Source organism: Ranitomeya variabilis, chromosome 2 (genome assembly GCF_051348905.1).
Source record: "Ranitomeya variabilis isolate aRanVar5 chromosome 2, aRanVar5.hap1, whole genome shotgun sequence".
NCBI lineage: Eukaryota > Metazoa > Chordata > Amphibia > Anura > Dendrobatidae > Ranitomeya > Ranitomeya variabilis.
The window spans coordinates 991,973,834-991,995,097 of NC_135233.1; the positions used below are offsets into that span (position 1 = coordinate 991,973,834).

A 21,264-nucleotide genomic window follows, 5' to 3' on the forward strand; every position below is an offset into this window, starting at 1 on the left:
GGCCAGCATCTTGGAGTCACCTCTTCACTGTAAGAAAAAACACCGTGTGCACAGCTACACTGTGGTGCATAGACTAGGTTCCCAAACCGTCAGTATACATAAAAAGAAGTCTAGCACTCAACTTCAGTAAACGTGAACCACGTTTTATTTGTAGCACTCGAAACGTTTCAGTCCTATCTGGACTTTCATCAGTCACGTGCCAGTGTGGGCCCGTGGGGCCAGGCAAGGATAGAGCGGGGAGATGGGGGCTCTAAGCCAAGATATAAAGGAGGAACTCAATATGGCACTGATGAGGTAGAAACTTAGGTGGGGTATGCTCGTGGTGGATACTAATCCGCCAGGTGGAACGTAGCACCTGAGAGCCGTATAGTGCCGGTGAGGGAGAGAAGGGTATAACCTCCAGACACGGCTTGAGACAAGCGGTGGATGCCGTGTCTGGAGGTTATACCCTTCTCTCCCTCACCGGCACTATACGGCTCTCAGGTGCTACGTTCCACCTGGCGGATTAGTATCTACCACGAGCATACCCCACCTAAGTTTCTACCTCATCAGTGCCATATTGAGTTCCTCCTTTATATCTTGGCTTAGAGCCCCCATCTCCCCGCTCTATCCTTGCCTGGCCCCACGGGCCCACACTGGCACGTGACTGATGAAAGTCCAGATAGGACTGAAAGGTTTCGAGTGCTACAAATAAAACGTGGTTCACGTTTACTGAAGTTGAGTGCTACCTCTTCACTGTAGACGTTGACACTGGCGTTTTGCGTGTACTATTTAATGAAGCTGCCAGTTGAGGACCTGTGAGGCATCAATTTCTCAAACCACAGACTCTAATGTACTTGTCTTGTTGCTCAGTTGTGCAGCGGGGCCTCCCACTTCTCTTTCTACTCTGGTTAGAGCCTATTTTTGCTCTCCTCTGAAGGGAGTAGTACACACCGTTCTAGGAAATCTTCAGTTTCTTGGCAATTTCTCAAATGGAATAGCCTTCATTTCTAAGAACAAGAATAGACTGTCGAGTTTCACATGAAAGTTCTTTTTTTCTGGCCATTTTGAGAGCTTAATGGAACCAACAAATGTAATGCTCCAGATTCTCAACTAGCTCAAACGAAGGTCATGTTTATAGCTTCTCTAATCAGCCAAACTGTTTTCCGCTGTGCTAACATACTTGCACAAATGTTTTCAAGGGTATTGTTACCATCCATTAGCCTTCTAACACAGTTAGGAAACATAAAGTACCATAAGAAGACTGGAGTGATGGTTGTTGGAAATGGACCTCTATACACCTTTGAAGATATTGCATTACAAACCAGAAGTTTACAGCTAGAATAGTCATTTACCACATTAACAATGTATAGAGTGTATTTCTGAATCATTTAATGTTAGCTTCATTGGAAAAAACTGTGCTTTTCTTTCAAAAATAAGGAAATTTCTAAGTGACCCTAAACTTTTACATGGTAGTGTATAATAATTGTCAGTGGGGTTGCTTTGCAAAAGTGACCCACATCAACACAGCAGTTACAAAAAATCCAACCTTGTTGAATGTGACTTTCACCCTGTAGGACAGTAAGTGGTTAGCATTCTAGCCTTGCAGTGCTGGGTTCAAGTCCCATGATGACAACCTCTGCAAGGAGCTTCTATGTTCTCCCTGAGTGTGCTTGGGTTTCCTCCAGGTACTTCAGTTTTGCTCCAGATTCTTCAGTTTCATCCCACACTAAAAAAAATATACTGGTAGAGAATTTAGATTGTGAGCTCCAAAGCGAACAGTGATGATAACGTCTGTAAAGTGCTGTAGAATATGATAGCGCTATATATGTAATGTAACCATAATAATTAAAGAGATATATCAAATCTGAAGATGTTACACCTACTTTGGTAATCTGTATGAGAATGGTTATAATCGGGTGTATCTGAAGGGGGAAAGCGGGGTATTTCCTTGGGTGCAGCTGGCAGGGGGCACCATTAGGCTGACTGATACATCAGTTGGAGGTGTATCCCCGGCAGCTGCATTTTCCCACTCCCTCTAGTGGGATTCGGCCATTCTCTGAGCCGGCTATCAGATGTGAATACAATGAAGCCCTGACTGCTGGCATTTCCGGGTCAGGGTAATGTTAGCAGAGTCAGTTGATAACTCTGCTGACACTCTCTGGCTCCGCATAGGCGCAATAAACTTTGGTCAGGTAAGTGCTCCCCTGGAGCTGAGGATACAAAAGATTGTTGGGGAAGAGACACTATAGGGAGCGGGGATGGGATTGGTGTGGACGGAAGAATGATGCTGTGGACACAGTATAAGGAGTGGGGGATTGGTGCTGCAGACACAGTATGAGGAGCAGGGAAGATTAGTTATGCGGACACAGTATGAGGAGTTGGGGAGATTGGTGCTGCAAGCACAGTATGAGAAGTGGGGGAATTGGTGCTACAGACACAGTATGAGAAATGGGGAAGATTGGTGCTGTGGACATAGTATGGGGAGTGGGAAAGATTGGTGCTGAAAACACAGTATGAGGAGTTGTTGATTGGTGCTGTGGACACAGTATGAGCAGTGAGGGGGATTAGTGCTATGGACACAGTATGAGGAGCTGGGAAGATTAGTGCTGTGGAGACAGTGTGTCTCCCAGAGTGACAATATCGATGCCTTTTACCCACAGAGAATGGGGATTACAGTCATGAAATTTTTTATAATGTCTTGGAATTGTTTGTAGACTTGAAAGATCATCCACTGTTTTAGCCTTCTCAATGTCCAGGTAATGTTCGCGGACCCGTACCCTCAACTCTCTTGTGGTGAGGCCTATATATTTTTTATCACATGGACAGGTAAGATGGTAAACAACCCCTTTGGATGTACACGTGATAAATTTTCTAATATCGTACATCTCTGTCCCATCAAAGTTGGCAAATCTTTTTCCCTTTACACAATTTGCACAAGCTTTACAGCGACCACATGGAAAGAAGCCACTGTGCTCTTTATCAAAATCATTGACTTTTTTTACAGGCTCATAGTGACTATGCACCAGAATATCACAAAGGTTCCGAGATCTTTTCGCTACTACCAATGGTTTAGAAGGCAAAATTTTCCTCAAAATCGGATCAGTGTGTAATACAGGCCAATGTTTATCTAAAATTTGTCTAAACTGATGCCATTTGTTGTGGTATCCAGTGATAAAACGTGTCTGATTATCATTCCTTTTGATCATCCTTGTACTGTTATTATATAACAGCACATCTCTAGATGTATTCCTAGCTTTTAAATACCCTTTTCTGATGACCTTTTGATTATATCCACGTTCCAAAAATCTCTCGGCTAACTCCTTAGATTGAGCCTCAAAATCAATTTCCTTGGAACAAGTACGTCTTACCCGTAGGAACTGCCCTATGGGTATTCCTCTGATTGTAGATTTTGGGTGTGCAGATGAGCATGAAGTAACGAATTTGTGGCCGTGGACTTCCGAAATACATTTGTGACCACATTACCATCAGGGAGGGCACACATCCGCAGGTCCAGGAAATCCACCGATCTCCTAAATTTCATGATGATACAAAAGATTTATTGTTGGAGAAGAGACACTATAGGGAGCGGGGATGGGATTGGTGTGGATGGAAGAATGATGCTGTGGACACAGTATAAGGAGTGGGGGATTGGTGCTGCAGACACAGTATGAGGAGCGGGGAAGATTAGTTATGTGGACACAGTATGAGGAGTTGGGCAGATTGGCGCTGCAAGCACAGTATGAGAAGTGGGGGAATTGGTGCTACAGACAGTATGAGAAATGGGGAAGATTGGTGCTGTGGACATAGTATGGGGAGTGGGAAAGATTGGTGCTGCAAACACAGTATGAGGAGTTGTTGATTGGTGCTGCAGACACAGTATGAGCAGTGAGTGGGGATTAGTGCTATGGACACAGTATGAGTAGCTGGGAAGATTAGTGCTGTGCAGACAGTATGACTAGAGTGGTGATCAGTGCTAGAACACAGTATGATGAGCAGGGTAGATTGGTGCTGCAGACACAGTATGAGGAATGGGGGGAAATTGGTGTGGACACAGTATGAGGAGTTGGGGGATTGGTGCTGTGAACAAAGTATGAGGAGAGGGTGGAATTAGTGTAGACATAGAATGAGGAGCGGGGAGTGGGATTGGTGCAGACAGTTTGAGGAGGGGGACCTGTGACGAGACAGTATGTCTGAATGGTGAACGAAGAGGACCTGTGAGGGTACAGCATGGCAGTTTATTGAGCAAGAGAGACCTATGAAGAAACTGTTTGTCAGCATGGGTAGTGAGGGGGACCTGTGAGGAGACAGTATTTCAGTATGGGGAGTGAAGAGGACTTGTGAGGAGGCAGTATTGGGAGCGAGAGGGACCTGTGAAGAGACAGTATGGCAGCATGGGTAGTTAGGGAGACCTGTTTGGGGGGCGAGGGTGACTATGAAGAGACAGTATGGCAGATTGGGGAGCAAGGGGGATCTGAGGAGACAGTTTGGGGAATGTGGAATATGTGACGAAACAGTATGAGGAGTGGGAGGGAACAGGTGTGGAAACTGTATGGTGATGTATGAGGAAACAGTATGGAGTGCAAGGTGAAATATGTGAGGAGACAGTATGAGGAGGGAGGGGGAATGTTTGAGGAGACTATTGAGGGGAATAGTGTGAGGAGACATTATGGGGAAGAAAAGTTTGAAGGGGCACAGAATAGAGACTGGGTAGTGTGGGGGCAGTATAGAGAGGGGGCAGTATTGGGAGACAATGTGAGGGTACAGCAAGGAGGGGACAGTATGCCGAGGAGGGGGGAGTATGATGAGGGGGCACAGTATAGAGAATGGGAACTAGAGGGACACAGTTTGAGACGACAGTGCAAAGAGGGAGCCCTGATGTAATTGAGAGGGCAGTGTGGAGGGCAACTACCATAAGAGGGACAGTGTGGCATGATAGTTTGTGCAGGGAATGCAGTAAGGGGCAATTAGTTTTTCAGGGGCATAGTGTAGGGCAGATATCTTTTTCAGAAGCATTATAATCATACTGCTATTTTTAAGGTCACATGCTCAAGATGTGCTGCAGAAGACCGGGAATGATGGAAGTCTGCAGAGATGAGCTGTGGATGTGAAAAGTCATCATGGCGTCTGAACAAGATGAAGAAGAGAATAGAATGTCTCCATTCAGACAGGAAGGTACCTGGATGTAAATGTTTATTTGTGATACTAACTTTCATCAATATTGCGGTTCTTGTGTGATCTGATGATGACTGATAACAATAAGCCCCAGTATCACCTTACCATTGTTAAGGACATACTGGGAGTTTTAGCTTCATGTAATACAATTGTATATAGAGATGACTTGACATTACACTTGATTTCTGTACTAAGCTTGGTGATGTATTCATGTACTGATTGTGGTTCTGGTGATATATTTCTGTACTGCTGATGGTTTTGGTGATGCATTTCTATACTGATTGTTTTTATGTTGATATATTCATGTATTGATGGTGGTTTTGTTGAAGTATTTCTGTACTGCTGGTGGTTTTGGTGATGTATTTCTATACTGATGGTTTTTATGTTGGTATATTCGTGTACCGAAGATAGTTGTGGTGATGTATTTGTCTATTGCTGGAGGTTATGGTGATGTATTATTTTGGTGGTCACATGACAACTACTCAAACTGCTTGAGTGGAGGAGTAGTGAGGGGGCACCAAATTGAATTCTTGACATAGGTGCTTGAAAACCTAGATACATCTCTGGCTATAAAATAATTTCATGAGCCCAGTAAAAGAGTGAGAGAGCTCATGAGTCCAAGTGTATTCAGTGTTTGCCTACCCAGCCTGACAGACAGCTGCAACTTGTAGTGAGAAGTGTGAGATTTCCGCAGCAGCTGGGAGGAGGACATTAAGGGACTGCCAATCAGAAAATTGAGTTTCAACTTTCAAAAAAGGTTTTCCCAGCCATTAGAAAAAGGATTGTCAAACTAAGTACATCAGTTGTAAGACATCAACCTAATAATGTATGCAGGTTGTACAGGGTGGGCCATTTATATGGATACACCTGGGTGGGCCATGTATATGGATACACCTAAATAAAATGGGAATGGTTGGTGATTTCAACTTCCTGTTTGTGGCACATTAGTATATGGGAAGGGGAAAACTTTTCAAGATGGGTGGTGACCATGGCGGCCATTTTGAAGTTGGCTATTTTGGATGCAACTTTATAAATGGCCCACCCAGGTGTATCCATATAAATGGCCCACCCTGCATTGCTAAATCTGGTGAAAGATTGCCTTTAATTTCACACTTATAAAATTATGAGTTGCAATGAAATCAAAGTTCTGTGGAATATAAAGGTGTTTTATAAGTAAGTAAAATAATAAACCAAACTGGCCATGTAACCCCAGTTTGAAATGGTTCCATGGATATTTTCAGACACCAGTGACTGCTTAGCAATTTCTGTTACCATTGAGCAGCACAGTGGCTCAGTGATTAGCATTGCTGCTTTGCAATACTGGGGTTCTGGTTTCAAATCCCACCAAAAACAACATCTGCAAGGCTTTTGTATGTTTTTCCCGTATCTGCGTGGACTTCCTCCTGGTGATCCAGTTTCCTCCCAAGCTACAAAGACATAATGAAGGGGAATCTAGATTGTGAGCCCCATTGGGGACCGAGATGCTGATATCTGTAAATGTAAAGCACTGTAGAATAAATATAACATTGATCTAAACAGCATACATTTAAAAATGCAAAATAGATCTATAGATAACAGACGTTGTTTTTTATGACTTATGTCTTTTCAGCTTGTACATATTTTGCTACGTATGCTATTTACTATAGTATCCATTTATATATTGCGGTATTATGCTTTCCTTTATATTCACAGCAATACTTTCTAGAACTATTCTCATTCTATAGATTAAAAAAGAACTAATATGAATATTTCTATGCAGGCATCTGAAGGAGTTCCCATGCGCTTTTTCACAAACCTACAGGAGCTGATTGACTTTTACAGAAAGGAAAATGTAGGACTAGTCACTAATCTACAGAACCCTGTACTTCAAGAAGAAGAGGGACCCGAAGAACCAGATGAAGACCAGGGTAAGATATTAGAAGAAATATCTAAATCTGTCCAAACCTTATGCTAGAATAAGTGAGTGGATGTGTGCATCCTTACGGCCTTCGAATTGGTTTTGAATATGCCACCAAAATTACCATCAAAGAGATTTCAGAGGAGATTACAGCAGTGGAAGATGCAAACTCTGGAGTTTATGACCTGTTAGCCACAAATCTAACCCAATGACAATTCTACATCTCAGATATCTAAAGATGGGAATGTTGAGTTACCCTGCTTTCTGGTCAAAGAACACCTAAGCTCACTGTAGTGCAGTATTGGGGACCTTCATGCTGCTGTTTGGTCTGCTCTAAACTGACCCCATTCTGGTTAGTATTAGCATAAAAAGAATACAGACATTATAGCACTGGATCGCAAATAATTCTTCTTTCTTTGAGGTAAAACATTTTTTAAAAACAGGGAAGGAATGCTTTATCTCACAAAAAGAATCAGCTGTGATCCTGTGCTGTAATGTCTGTTTACTCTTTTGTGTCCTCCCTGCCCAGGAGATATGGTCTGATTAGACCATGTCTCGCCACAGTCAGACACAGCCATTAGGGTATGTGCACACGTTGCGGATTTCTTGCAGAAATTTCCTGAAGAAAACCGGAAATTTTCTGCAAGAAATCCGCATTTTTTTTTTTGCGTTTTTTTTCCGTTTTTTTCGCGTTTTTTTAGCATTCTGCAAGCGTAATTAGCTTGCAGAATGCTAAAGTTTTCCAAGCGATCTGTAGCATCGCTTGGAAAACTGACTGACAAGTTGGTCACACTTGTCAAACATAGTGTTTGACAAGTGTGACCAACTTTTTACTATAGATGCAGCTTATGCAGCATCTATAGTAAAAGAGAGAATGTTTAAAAATAATAAAAAAAATAAAAAAATGCTTATACTCACCCAGACATCTCATCAGCGGCGTCCGTTCGTCTTCCTATAGCTGGTGTGTGCGCGCAGGACCTTCCGTGACGTCACGGTCACGTGAGCGGTCACATGACCGCTCACGACCAATCACAGGACAGTGACGTCATCGGCAAGGTCCTTCGCCGCACATCAGCTACAGGAACCGAAGCGGCAGCGTGCAGTGGAGGCGGGAAGACATCGAGGGTGAGTATATCGCTATTTTTTATTTTAATTCTTATTTTTTGACCACTTATATGGTGCCCAGTGCGTGGAGGAGAGTCTCTTCTCCTCCACCCTGGGTACCAACCGCACATAATCTGCTTACTTCCCGCATGGTGTGCACAGCCCCGTGCGGGAAGTAAGCAGATCAATGGACCCCTAGGTGTGCGGAATCCCCTGCAATTCCGCATTTTAATGAACATGTTGCTTTTTTTTCCGCGATGCGATTTTTTCGCGGAAAAAAAGGCTACATTTGCACAAAAAATGCGGAATACACTTAAAATAATGGGAGGCATATGTAAGCGTTTTTTTTGCGTTTTTATCACGTTTTTATAGCGAAAAAACGCGAAAAAAACGCGAAAAATACTTAACGTGTGCACATGGCCTTACACAGTACACAGCAGGGGCACATTCATAAGATTATCTCAGCACAGGAACATTTTCTCTAAACACATCCAATTGTGGAGAATATTATTATTCCAAGATATTTTAATTAAAATCCACTTTAAAATTAACTTTGTTTGTGAGAAAACCCCTTTAACTACTTGTGGATGGCCCATAGACTTTAAACATCCAGACGGTCTGTGTTCTATTATCCATTGAAATTTTAAAACATCACTACATAGTAGATCAGTTGCACGCAATTGTGGAGCAGCAGAAGAGGGGATCTGGCTCTCAGACACAACCAAACTCCCCATAGGGAAGGCAGACATGGTTTATTACCTTCTCTGCCTTCCCTATCACTGCATAGAGAGTGCTGAAAAAGTGTTGTGTATACAGTAATAGGAAGCACTAACAGCGCTCCTCCTCCTCCTCTGGACCCAGTGGTCATGTGATCATTCGGTGTAGGGAGGAAGCTGCTGGGTCCTAGGAGACCCCAGTTGCAGGGAATATAAGATTGAAAAAGTATGTAAATATTGAAAATCCCTCTAAAAGTCTTTTATGATGTTTTATTGGGCACAATATGTAAAATAAATGAGAAATAAAGAATAAGCTAGTAAAAAATAAATAAAATAAGGCACTGCCAATCCAAAATGTTGTTACTTATCCTCCCCATGTGAAGAAAAAGTGTCTGATACATAAAAAATAATTGTTATAAAAGGGAAACAAATTTGACATTTATTTTTATTTTAGTTGTAAAAAAAAGAAAAAAAAGGGAAGAACACACCCATATTGCCTTTATTTTCCCACTGATATCACCCAATATTGGTAAGGCTTCTTTCACACTAGCGCCGTACTCGGCCCGTCGCAGTGCGTCGGGCCGAGGTTCCCGACGCTAGCGTTGTCTCCGCCGCACAACGGGGGCAGCGGATGCATTTTTCCAGCGCATCCGCTGCCCCATTGTGAGGTGCGGGGAAGTGCGGGGAGGTGGGGGCGGAGTTCTGGCTGCGCATGCGCGGTCGGAAATGGCAGACACAACGCAGCAAAAAACGTTACATGCAACGTTTTTTGAGGCCGACGGTCCGCCACAACACGGCACAACCGTTGCGTGACGGTTGCGACGTGTGGCAATCCGTCGCAATGCGTCGCTAATGTTAGTCAATGGAGAAAAAACGCATCCTGCAAGCACTTTTGCAGGATGCGTTTTTTCTGCAAAACGACGCATTGTGACGGATTGCAGTTAACGCTAGTGTGAAAGTAGCCTAAAAGAATAACAAGAGTGTGAAAATAACATAAAAATGAAACATGACAAAAAGAGACTAAAATACTCAATTATCAGAATGAGTTAAATATTTACAGCTCTTTAAACCGCATGTATGAAAAAGCACAAACATGTGGCTAGTTAGGAATGGGGGTAAATGGCCTGGTCTTGAACTAGATAAGAAATTCAGTGCATTAAACAGATTCATAAAACTATTTTTCCATACATGTGTGAATGAGGCCTTACTGGTTTCCTAATGGCTTGTGTAACCCCAGTTACGTTTCGTCAGCTAATTTGATATTGAGATTGCCGTTATTCTCAGGTTCTTTTCTCTAAGCAAAAGCCATGTGCATTAGTTGGCAGATGAATCCATTTAACAGCTTGTAGATGTGAACAGCACAGCTCCAGCAATACTGCCGGGAATACTAGCAGCGACATTATGACTGAAGGGCAAGAAAATGTGCAAACATAATAAATAATGAATTAGTGTCTTGGATGTGACTCAGAATACCATAGAATGGCCACAAAGTTTATTGAACGTGTCTGCATAGCAGCGCCCATAGAGTAGCATCAATGCAGTGTTATCTATGGACTAAAAGCCACTACATTTTTTTATATTTCCTCTTATAGTCAGGAATTTATTGCTTTTTATTTTACTTACTGTACTTTGGAAACTCTGCTAAACAGACGTATTGAATTTCTCATAGGGTAATATATTACTTAGATATTTACAGCTAATTAAAACTAAATATTGGAACATATTGGTGCAGTTTTACTACACTCCTCGACTTTGGAGGTAAATGTACCATAGCTCCATTCACTTCTGTGTGCGTCCTCCTTCAGTTTCATAAAAGTTACAATGGTCAATCATGAACATTACTTTTCCATTAGCACAGGAGATACACCCCCAGCCATAATACATGTATCTGTTATCCTGTAGACTGGAATAAGTGTTGTTTTCTACTTCAGTTAATTAGTGGCCTCATTCCTTAGCGCTGCCTTTTTAAGCCGCTGAAGAATAAGGATAAAGCGCCCCTGGATAGGCAAAAATGCAGCTGATGTATAGCTGAAACTTGGCTGCACTCTCCACGATTGGTAAAAAGCCAATTGTAGCTGTTTACCCTCATTGCCCCTGTCAATAGCAGCAGCATCTAGATGGTTTACCGAGGGAGGGGGCTTCTCTCTAACCACATCAGCACCTTCGCACACGCAATCGCTGGTTACCACAGCCAACAAAGGCCAACTTAGGGAGGTTTGTCAGCTATGTTTACCTAACACTGACAGGTCTAATGCACTGCAATACAGAAGTCTTGCACTTCACCAGTCCAGCAATCAAAGTGTGAAATGTTCAATTCCCATGGCGGAACTAGGTAAAAAAAAAAGAGTTAAAATGTTTAAAAATTAAAAAAAAAAAATACAAGCATTTCAGAAAACTATTTTGACATTAAAAAAACTAACTTTTATGTGGATAACAAAAAATGTACACAAAATTGGTATCAACGTGTCCAGAACAACCCAAACTATAAAACTGTCATACTATTTATCCCTGACGCTGGCATTGTCAACTCTCCGGTGGTCCACATATCCACACCTATCTCCTCAATGAGTACCCCCCACTCTTATCAACCAAACCCTCTTTTCCCAAAATAAACATAGACATAAAGGGTTTGGATAATATTGGCCACAGTGGCCTTTATTATAATCAATACAAACATTTATGAAACCACTTGTCAAGCTTTGTAAGGTCCATGAAGCTGCAAGATTTGGTGACACAAAACACCATAGTAAAACACTATTACTCCCAGCCACAACCCACAGGCTCAGGTGCAGCAAGAACCCAAAGGATTCATTAATGGATAACAGATAACCCATAACCTGATATTCCTTTGCCAAAAGCCCCACCAATCACCAGACCAAATAAACCAACCTATAACTGCTATAACTGAGGAATTCATGTCCTGATAATCCCCCATACCAATTTAAAAAGAACTTCAAGGAAACCACCCCACGCTACTAGCCACTGTGACCCAGATTTAACAATTTCCTTGTGATGAACTAAACAAATATAAGAAAGGCCGCGTGGGACTTGTTGTGTGATTCATGGAGAGGGAAATTGAGGAACTCCTCTCCAAAACTGTCCTATAAATGCTCTTATATAAACCTCCTTCCCATTAGCAATTGCCCCATTTCTATCCAAAACCTTGTCATGCCGGCCTCCACCCATTGTACGGTCTTAAGGTACCTTCACACGAAACGACTTTGTAACGATATCGCTAGCGATCCGTGACGTTGCAGCGTCCTCGCTAGCGATATCGTTTAGTTTGACACGCAGCAGCGATCAGGATCATGCTGTGATGTCGCTGGTCACTGAATAAAGTCCAGAACTTTATTTGGTCGTCCGATCGCCGTGTATCGTTGTGTTTGAAAGCAAAAGCAACGATACCAGCGATGTTTTACATTGGTAACCAGGGTAAACATCGGGTTACCAAGCGCAGGGCCGCGCTTAGTAACCCGATGTTTACCCTGGTTACCAGCGTAAAAGTAAAAAAAACAAACAGTACATACTCACCTGCGCGTCCCCCAGCGTCTGCTTCCTGACACTTACTGAGCGCCGGCCCTAAAGTGAAAGTGAAAGCACAGTGGTGACGTCACCGCTGTGCTGATAGGGGCCGGAGCTCAGTCAGTGTCAGGAAGCGGACGCCGGGGGACGCGCAGGTGAGCATGTACTGTTTGTTTTTTTTTACTTTTACGCTGGTAACCAGGGTAAACATCGGGTTACTAAGCACGGCCCTGCGCTTAGCAACCCGATGTTTACCCTGGTTACCCGGGGACCTCGGCATCGTTGGTCGCTGGAGAGCGGTCTGTGTGACAGCTCCCCAGCGATCAAACAGCGACGCTGCAGCGATCGGCATCGTTGTCGCTATCGCTGCAGCGTCGCTTCGTGTGAAGGTACCTTTAGCGCTTCGTTCTCTGACCACAGTGACCACTAGAGATTGTGGATCTCTTGAAATTCTAACTTGTCAGCTTTGCTGAATTTTACCCCAAAATCTTTATTTGCAGCAAATGAATTTGTTTGGATCTCAGTACTGGAAAGGGGGAGAGAATGATATGTATATTTCACTTAACCAGTAGAATTGGAAGATGGAAACTCACTCTGCCATACAAATTGCCAGTCCTGTGCCCATCTGGGAACCGCTGATCTCTAATGACCCAGGTTCTGAATTTAAACAGTAACTCACAGCTGCAGGGCATTATGAAGAAGACAGCACGGGCTAATTTTTTCTGGCTAATTTTCTTTTTTGCAAATCATGAATGGAATATAAAAGCGTCATAATTTGTGTGGAACCGCGAATATCAGGAAATTCTACTCTAACTCAAAACTATGCTATGCGATCTGCTCATCTCTAGTGAACACATTAACAAATAAAAATGTACTAAAAAGTGATGAAAAGTAGAGATGAGCAAACTTTTTTGGAAAACGGTACGAACATTGCACAGTCAGATTCATGTTCAGATTCCCGAGCATTTTCCTCAAAATAGGCAAAATTCGGTCAAAGTTTGGTAAATTATCAAGTTTCCACTACGACTTTTGCTAGTACTTTGGCTAGGATAGTGGTGCTATCTGATGAGCAGGGGGATGAGAGGAGGGGTGGTCCAAGGCCAGAGTAGCGGCGGACTGTTATTCTTTATATTTTTTTATTAACATGTGGAGATTCCGGTAGCCAACCAGGATACAGAACGTCCAGACCCAAGAGCTTGTGCCATTGGCTGCCAAAGTCACATTTCCCTCTCTATATATAAAGCGGACATTATTATTTTATTATTATTATTATTATTTATTTATATAGCACCATTAATTCCATGGTGCTGTACATGAGAAGGGGTTACATCAAAATACAAATATCACTTACAGTAAACAAACTAACAATGACAGACTGGTACGGAGGGAAGAGGACCCTGCCTTTGCGGGCTTACATTCTACAGGATTATGGGGAAGGAGACAGTAGGCCAGGGGTTGCAGTAGCTCTGATGGTGTTGAGGTGGCCATGTGGTCATTACAGGTTGTAACCTTTCTTGAAGAGGTGGGTTTTCAGGTTTCTTTTGAAGGATCCAAATGTGTTGGATAATCGGACGTTTTGGGGCACAGAATTCCAGAGGATGGGGAAAATTTGGGAGAAGTCTTGGAGGCGATTGGATGAGGAGCGAATAAGGGTGGAGAGAAGGCGGTCTTGGGAGGACTGGAGATTACGTGAGGGAAGATATTGAGAGATTAGTTTGGAAATATATGGAGGAGAAAGGTTATGGATGGCTTTGTAAGTCAGTGTTAGTAGTTTAAACTGGATACGCTGGGAAACTGGGAGCCACTGAAGGGATTTGCAAAGAGGCAGGAGTGTAGCGAGGAGAGAGATTAATTAGTTGGGCAGCAGAGTTAAGGATGGACTGGAGGGGTGCGAGAGTGTTAAAAGGAAGGCCACAAAGGAGGATGTTGCAGTAGTTGAGGCGGGAGATGATTAAGGCATGCACAAGCATTTTGGCAGAGTGAGGGTTGAGGAAAGGATGGATTCTGGAAATATTTTTGAGCTGGAGGCGAGAGCTTGAATGTGCGGTTTGAAGGACAGGGCAGAGTCAAGGGTTACTCCGAGGCAGCGGATTTTGGGGACAGGGGAAAGTGTGATTTCATTTATTTTGATAGATAGATCAGATAGGGAAGATATGCGAGATGGAGGAAAGATAATTAGTTCAGATTTGTCCACATTGAGCTTGAGGAAGCGAGAGGAGAAGAAGGAGGATATGGCTGATAGACATTCTGGGATTCTGGAGAGCAGAAAAGTGACATCTGGGCCAGAGAGGTAGATCTTAGTGTCATCAGCCTATAGATTGTACTGGAAGCCATAGGACCTTATGAGTTATCCCAGGCCGAGTGTATAGATTGAGATGAATAAGGGTCCTAGGACAGAGCCTTGAGGGACACCAACAGAGAGGCGGTGAGATGAAGAAGTAGTATGGGAGTAGGAAATGGTAAATGTGCGAATGGTAAGGTATGAGGAGATCCAAGATAGGGCAAGGTCTTTGACACCAAAGGAAGTGAGGATCTGTAGTAGGAGGCAGTGGTCAACTGTGTCGAAGGCAGTGGACAGGTCTAGAAGGAGGAGTATACAGTTGAGAATTGTCTGTTAGCCAGGGGTGAACCTAGCCTCTCTGCTGCCTGAGGCGAACAGAAAAATGGCGCCCCCCCTGTAATAAAATCAGTACAAATAAATCTGGTTTACTCTTTACTAGCCTAACCTGACGCACATGGAAAATACATACACTTTTAAATAGGAATATATTTGAAACATCGATCTTTACACTTCTTCAGGGACTAAATGCCGCCTGAGGTGAAGTGATCAACTTGCTTCATTTTTAGTGTGCCCTTGGCTGGGGAACAGTGCTTACTGTAGCGCTTCTTCCCTGGCAGGCGTCCGTGTCGTACAGATGCGGCACACAGTTGCCACACGTGTTAGACACAAACGGACACGGATATCTCCAGTACCGTTTTTTCCGGTACCGGAAATATCAGGATGTGTGAAACCAGCCTAAAGCCACATTCACACGTTCAGTATTTGGTCAGAATTTTACCTCAGTATTTGTAAGCCAAATCGGGAGTGGGTGAGAGATCCAGAAGTGGTGACGTGTTTCTTTATACTTTTCCTCTGATTGTTACTCTCCTGGTTTTGGCTTACAAATACTGAGGTAACATACTGAACATGTGAACGTGGCCTGATAGCGTGTTTCTGATACTTCAGACTTCCCGCAAACAGCTGGAGCGGACAGCGACGCCCATCTGACCCGTAACGGACTGGGATCGCCCCTGGGTGAGTATAATCTAACCTTTATTTCTCATCTTTCAGGTTACATCGGGGGTTTGTCTACAGCATTACAGAATGCTGTAGATAAGCCCCTGATGCCGGTGGCCGCAGCTCATATATGATTTTTGGGGTGACAGACTCCCATTAAAAAGGTACTACTGGCCTCTCAGATCCTCAATATTAATCTGACCTGATATCCTATGGGCAACTATAGTCATTTTGCTATCAGGTCAGATTAATATTGAGGATCTGAGAGGCCAGTAGTACCTTTTTAACACCCCCTCCCCCTTTTTTTTGTTCGTTGGTTATAAGGAAAGGAAGAACAGAGAGAGAGAGAGAGAGAAAAAGAAAGAAAGAAAGAAAGAAAGAAAGAAAGAACAGAGAGAGAAATAAGGAGGGGAAAGAAAACAGAAAGAAAGAACAGAGAGAAAGAAAGAGAAAGAAAAAGAAAGAAGGGAAAGAAAGAACAGAGAGAGAAAAAGAAAGAACAAACAGAAAGAGAAAGGGAAAGAAAGAGGGGAATGAAAGAAAGAACAGAGAGAGAAAGAAAGAGGGTAACGAAAGAAATAACAGAGAGAGAGAAAGAAAGAGGGTAAAGAAAGAAAGAACAGCGAGAGAAAGAAAGAAAGAGGGTAAAGAAAGAAAGAACAGTGAGAGAAAGAAAGAAAGAACAGAGAGAAAGAAAGAAAGAACAGAGAAAAAAGAAAGGAGAGAGAAAAAAAGATTAGAGAGGGAAATAAAGAACACAGAAAGAAAGAACAGAGAGAGAGAGAGAAAGATTAGAGAGGGAAAGAATGAACAGAGAGAGAGGAAGAAAGAGAGAAAGATTCTATAAAGATACTATAGCGGCCCAGCTCCCATTGTAATGCCCACCTGAGCATCCCGCTGCAGGAGATATCATGATCCGCTCACATGGCCGGCATCCCCGATTCCAAGGCGATCCCGCTATCCGCGCTGTCGGAGGAGGACATGGTGATGGATCTGAAGCATTCCCTGAATGCCTCCATGGTTCCAGCACGTCACTTCCGGTGGAACGTCAGTTGCGAGTTTTAAAGTGCTCCTCGGGGCTCCGCCGTATACTCCTGTGTCCACAGGAAAAGTAAACTCCCGGTCGGGACTGTCTCGCTGGATCCGGGACGGTTGGGAGGTATGAAATTTGCTCCCCACCATACACCGACATCATACACGCATGGCTCCACACATCTCATACACACACAGCTCCGCTCCGTACACCTTGCGCACACACACGGCTCCACTCAGTACACACATGGCTCCACTCCGTAAGCCTTGTACACATGCGGTTCTGCTCTGTACACCTTGTACACACGCGGCCACGCTACGTACACCTCCTACACACATGGCTCCACTCCGTAAACCTTGTACACATGCGCCTCTGATCCATACACTTCGTACTCATGCTGCTCCGCTCCGTACACACATGGCACCACTCCGTACAACAAGTACACACATGGCTCCGCTCCATACACCAAGTATACACACGGCTCTGCTCCATACACCTTGCACACACGCATCTCTACTTTGCACAAATCATACACACAAGGCTCTGCTCCGTACACCTTGTACACACACGGCTCCACTCCATACACCTTGTACACACACGGCTCCGCTCCGTACACCACATACACACACGGCTCCACTCCGCACACCTCGTACACACACGGCTCCACTCTGTACACCAAGTACACACACGGCTCCGCTTCATACAACAAGTACACACACGCTTCCGCTCCGTACACCTCGTACACACATGGATCTGCTCCGTACACCTCGTACACACACTGCTCCGCACACCTTGTACACAAATGGCTCCGCTCCATACACCTCGTACACACACAGCTCCGCTCCATACACCTCGTACACACACGGCTCCGCTCCGTACACCTTGTACACATACGGCTCCACTCCATACACCTCGTACACACATGGCTCCGCTCCGTACACACACGGCTCCACTCGCTACACATCGTACACACACGGCTCCACTCCGTACGCCAAGTACACACACGGCTCCACTCCGTACGCCAAGTACACACATGGCTCCACTCCATACACCTCGTACACACACGGCTCAACTCCATACGCCAAGTACACACATGGCTCCACTCCATACACCTCATACACACACGGCTCCGCTCCGTACGCCAAGTACACACACGGCTCCACCCAAACACCTCGTACACACACGGCTCCGCTCCGTACACCTCGTACACACACGGCTCCACTCCATACACCTCGTACACACACGACTCCACTCCGTACGCCTAGTTCACACACGGCTCCGCTCCGTACACCTCGTACACACGGCTCCGCTCCGTACACCTCGTACACACACGGCTCCACTCCATACACCTCGTACACACACGGCTCCGCTCCGTACGCCAAGTACACACACGGCTCCGCTCCGTACACCTAGTACACACATGGCTCCGCTACGTACACCTCGTAAACACACGGCTCCGCTCCGTACACCTCGTACACACACGGCTCCGCTCCGTACACCTTGTACACACACGGCTCCACTCCGTACACCTTGTACACACACGGCTCCACTCCATACACCTTGTACACATGCGTCTCTGCTCTGCACAAATCGTACACACACGGCTCTGCACCGTACACACCCGGCTCTGCTCCGCACACCTCGTACACACACGGCTCCGCTCCGTATACCTTGTACACACATGGCTCTGCTACATCCACCCTGCAAACCCCTCCTGACCCCACACATCAACTTCCCCTCATCCAGCACCATGACAATCAACACAGCAGAGTCCTGCATACACGAGGACCATGTGACCGCTGACTCCTCCCCTCCTGTGACCTCATCACAGGTCCTGTGTGCACAGAGCAGCCATCCATCAGCAACCCGAGGAGATGCATAGAGAAGAGTGACTTCAGCGTCAGGACCTGTGATGATGTCACTTGAGTTGGGGAGGGCTGGATGAGGAGATCCAGGACGGAGCCCTGAATACACTCAATAGCAGGGGTGGGCAATTAATTTTGCCATGGGGCCGCATGAGAAATTGGGATGGTTTTAGAGGGCCGGACTAATATAATTATCGTATTTTTCGGACTATAAGACGCACCGGACCATAAGGCGCACCCCAAATTTGGGGTGAAAATTGCAGAAAAAAAGATTTTTTATAAGATGGGGGTCCGTCTTATTGTCCGAATTTACAGTATCTTACCTGAGGGCTGGCGGTGGCAGAGCAGGGTCACAGGAGGCATGGTGTTGGCAGAGGTGGGGTGATGCGGTGTGGCGTGCACCTGAGCAGGGTCCCTTCCTGCTTAGGTGGGTGACGCCACGGCCTGGTGTCCATGGTGGGGTTGCAGCAGTGGTGTGGCGGCGGCAGAGGTGCAGTATGGCGTGCGCAGGGTCCCTTCCACCGGTGAGGTGACGCAGCAGCCCGGAATGCAATGTGAGCAGCAGAGCCGGGTTGAATATCGGTGGCGGCGGCCATCTTCCCGAGGCCGCGCGTGCACAGATGCAGTGCTCTGCTTCACGGGGCTTCAGGAAAATGGCCGCTGGAGGACGCGCGTGCGCAGATGGAGAGCGCGGCGACCATTTTCCTGAAGCCGGCTCCATCCACTTTCATCCCAGTCGCCCACTGATCTGATGCCACTTTATTCTGGTTGTCCCCCCTTTCATCCCAGTTGCCCCCATCCGATGTCAGCACCCCCCTGATGCAGACTCCATCCTGACACCCCCTGATCTGATCCCAGTCGCCCCCCACTCTCACCTCAGCGCCCCCCGACTCCATCCCGGTCACCCCCGCACACAATGCCCAGGTCTCTCCCGCTGCCTCCTCCGCCATCTCCCCGTAGCCCAGTGCTCATCTTACCGGCCAGCTCATCCGGCTCCAGCCCGCATCTGTCCCACAGATCACGATCACGAAGTAATGGGCCAGGCGGCAAGGAGGGGCTGCCGAGCCCGAAGCGGAGCTGAAATCTGCAAACTCGGCTTCAGGAAAATGGCCGCCGCGATCTCCATCTGCGCACGCGCGGCCATTTTCCTGAAGCCCCGTGAAGCAGAGCACTCCATCTGCGCACGCGCGGCCTCGGGAAGATGGCCGCCGCCACCGATATTCAACCCGGCTCTGCTTCTGCTGCTCACATTGCGTTACCTCACCTCAGCGTCTGGCGGCTGGCCGAATGGTGCCGGGGGCGGCTGTCAGAAGTGACAGCTAGCTGGCGGGCCGTTTAAAATCATCAGGCAGGCTGGATGCGGGACGCATCTTGCCCAGGTCTGCTCAATAGCGTAGTGTAGTAACTGAACATGCATCTCCGACGCAAATCCAGTTACTACACCGACAGAATCTGCCGCCCCCTCTCTTCAGGGGCGGCACTGCCGCCTGAGCCAGAGAGCTCAACTCGCCTCATGGTAGCAACGTCACTGCTGTTAGCTTTGGCTGTAAGTAAGTCATTAGTAATTTTGGTCAGGGCAGTCTCAGTAGAACGGTGGGGACGGAAGCCAGATTGTAGGTTGTCGAAGAGACAGTTAGATGCAAAGTGAGAGTAAAGTTCAGCTTGGACGTGCTGCTCAAGGAGTTTGGAAGCAAATGGGAGCAAAGATATGGGGCGATAGCTGGACATAGCACTCGGGTCAAGGGATGGCTTTTTGAGGATAGGTGTGATTGTGGCATGTTTGAAAGCAGAGGGGAAGGTACCAGAAGTTAGTGATAGGTTGAAGAGATGGGTTAGGGATGGGATTAGTGTGGTGGTGAGGTTGGGGAGGAGGTGGGATGGGATGGGGTCAAGAGCACAAGTGGTGAAGTGTGATTTGGAGAGAAGATGAGCAAGCTCCCCTTCAGTGATTTTGGAGAGGGAAGTTATGGGGTTATGGCATTGGTCTGGTATACAAAGGTGTTGTGAAATTGGATTTTGGGCTCCCCCGGTGGCCACTGGTGGAATTGAACTGGTGTGCATCATCCCCTCTGTTCACCTGTTTCCATCAGGATGTGGGAGTCGCTATTTAACCTTGCTCCTCTGTCACTTCCATGCCGGTCAACATTGTAATCAGAAGCCTTTCTGTGCATGTTCCTGCTGCTAGACAACTCCCAGCTAAGTTGGACTTTAATCCTCGTTTGTTTTTGCATTTTGTTCCAGTTCACAGCTGTAGTTTCGTTTCTGTGTCTGGAAAGCTCTTGTGATCTGAAATTGCCACTCTGATGTTATGAGTTAATACTAGAGTCTTAAAGTAATTTCAGGATGGTATTTTGATAGGGTTTTCAGCTGACCATGAAAGTGCCCTTTCTGTCTTCCTGCTATCTAGTAAGCGGACCTCAATTTTGCTAAACCTATTTTCATACTACGTTTGTCATTTCATCTAAAATCACCGCCAATATATGTGGGGGCCTCTGTCTGCCTATCGGGGAAATTTCTCTAGAGGTGAGCCAGGACTATATTTTCCTCTGCCAGGATTAGTTAGTCCTCCGGCCGGCGCTGGGCGTCTAGGGATAAAAAACGTAGGCAACGCTACCCGGCTACTGTTAGTTGTGCGGCAGGTTTAGTTCATGGTCAGTTTAGTTTCCATCCTTCCAAGAGCTAGTACTTATGTTTGC

At 45.6% G+C, this 21,264-nt stretch overlaps 1 protein-coding gene across 2 annotated transcripts in view; it reads left to right on the forward strand.

Moving 5' to 3' along the window:
* INPP5D (inositol polyphosphate-5-phosphatase D) overlaps positions 1–21,264 on the forward strand; it is a 314,393-nt gene that overhangs the window by 153,113 nt on the left and 140,016 nt on the right. For both annotated transcript variants that reach the window (XM_077291050.1, XM_077291049.1), the window contains exon 3: positions 6,914–7,061. In XM_077291050.1, coding sequence (XP_077147165.1) covers positions 6,914–7,061 — 148 coding nt within the window. The remainder of the gene's footprint in view (positions 1–6,913; positions 7,062–21,264) is intronic.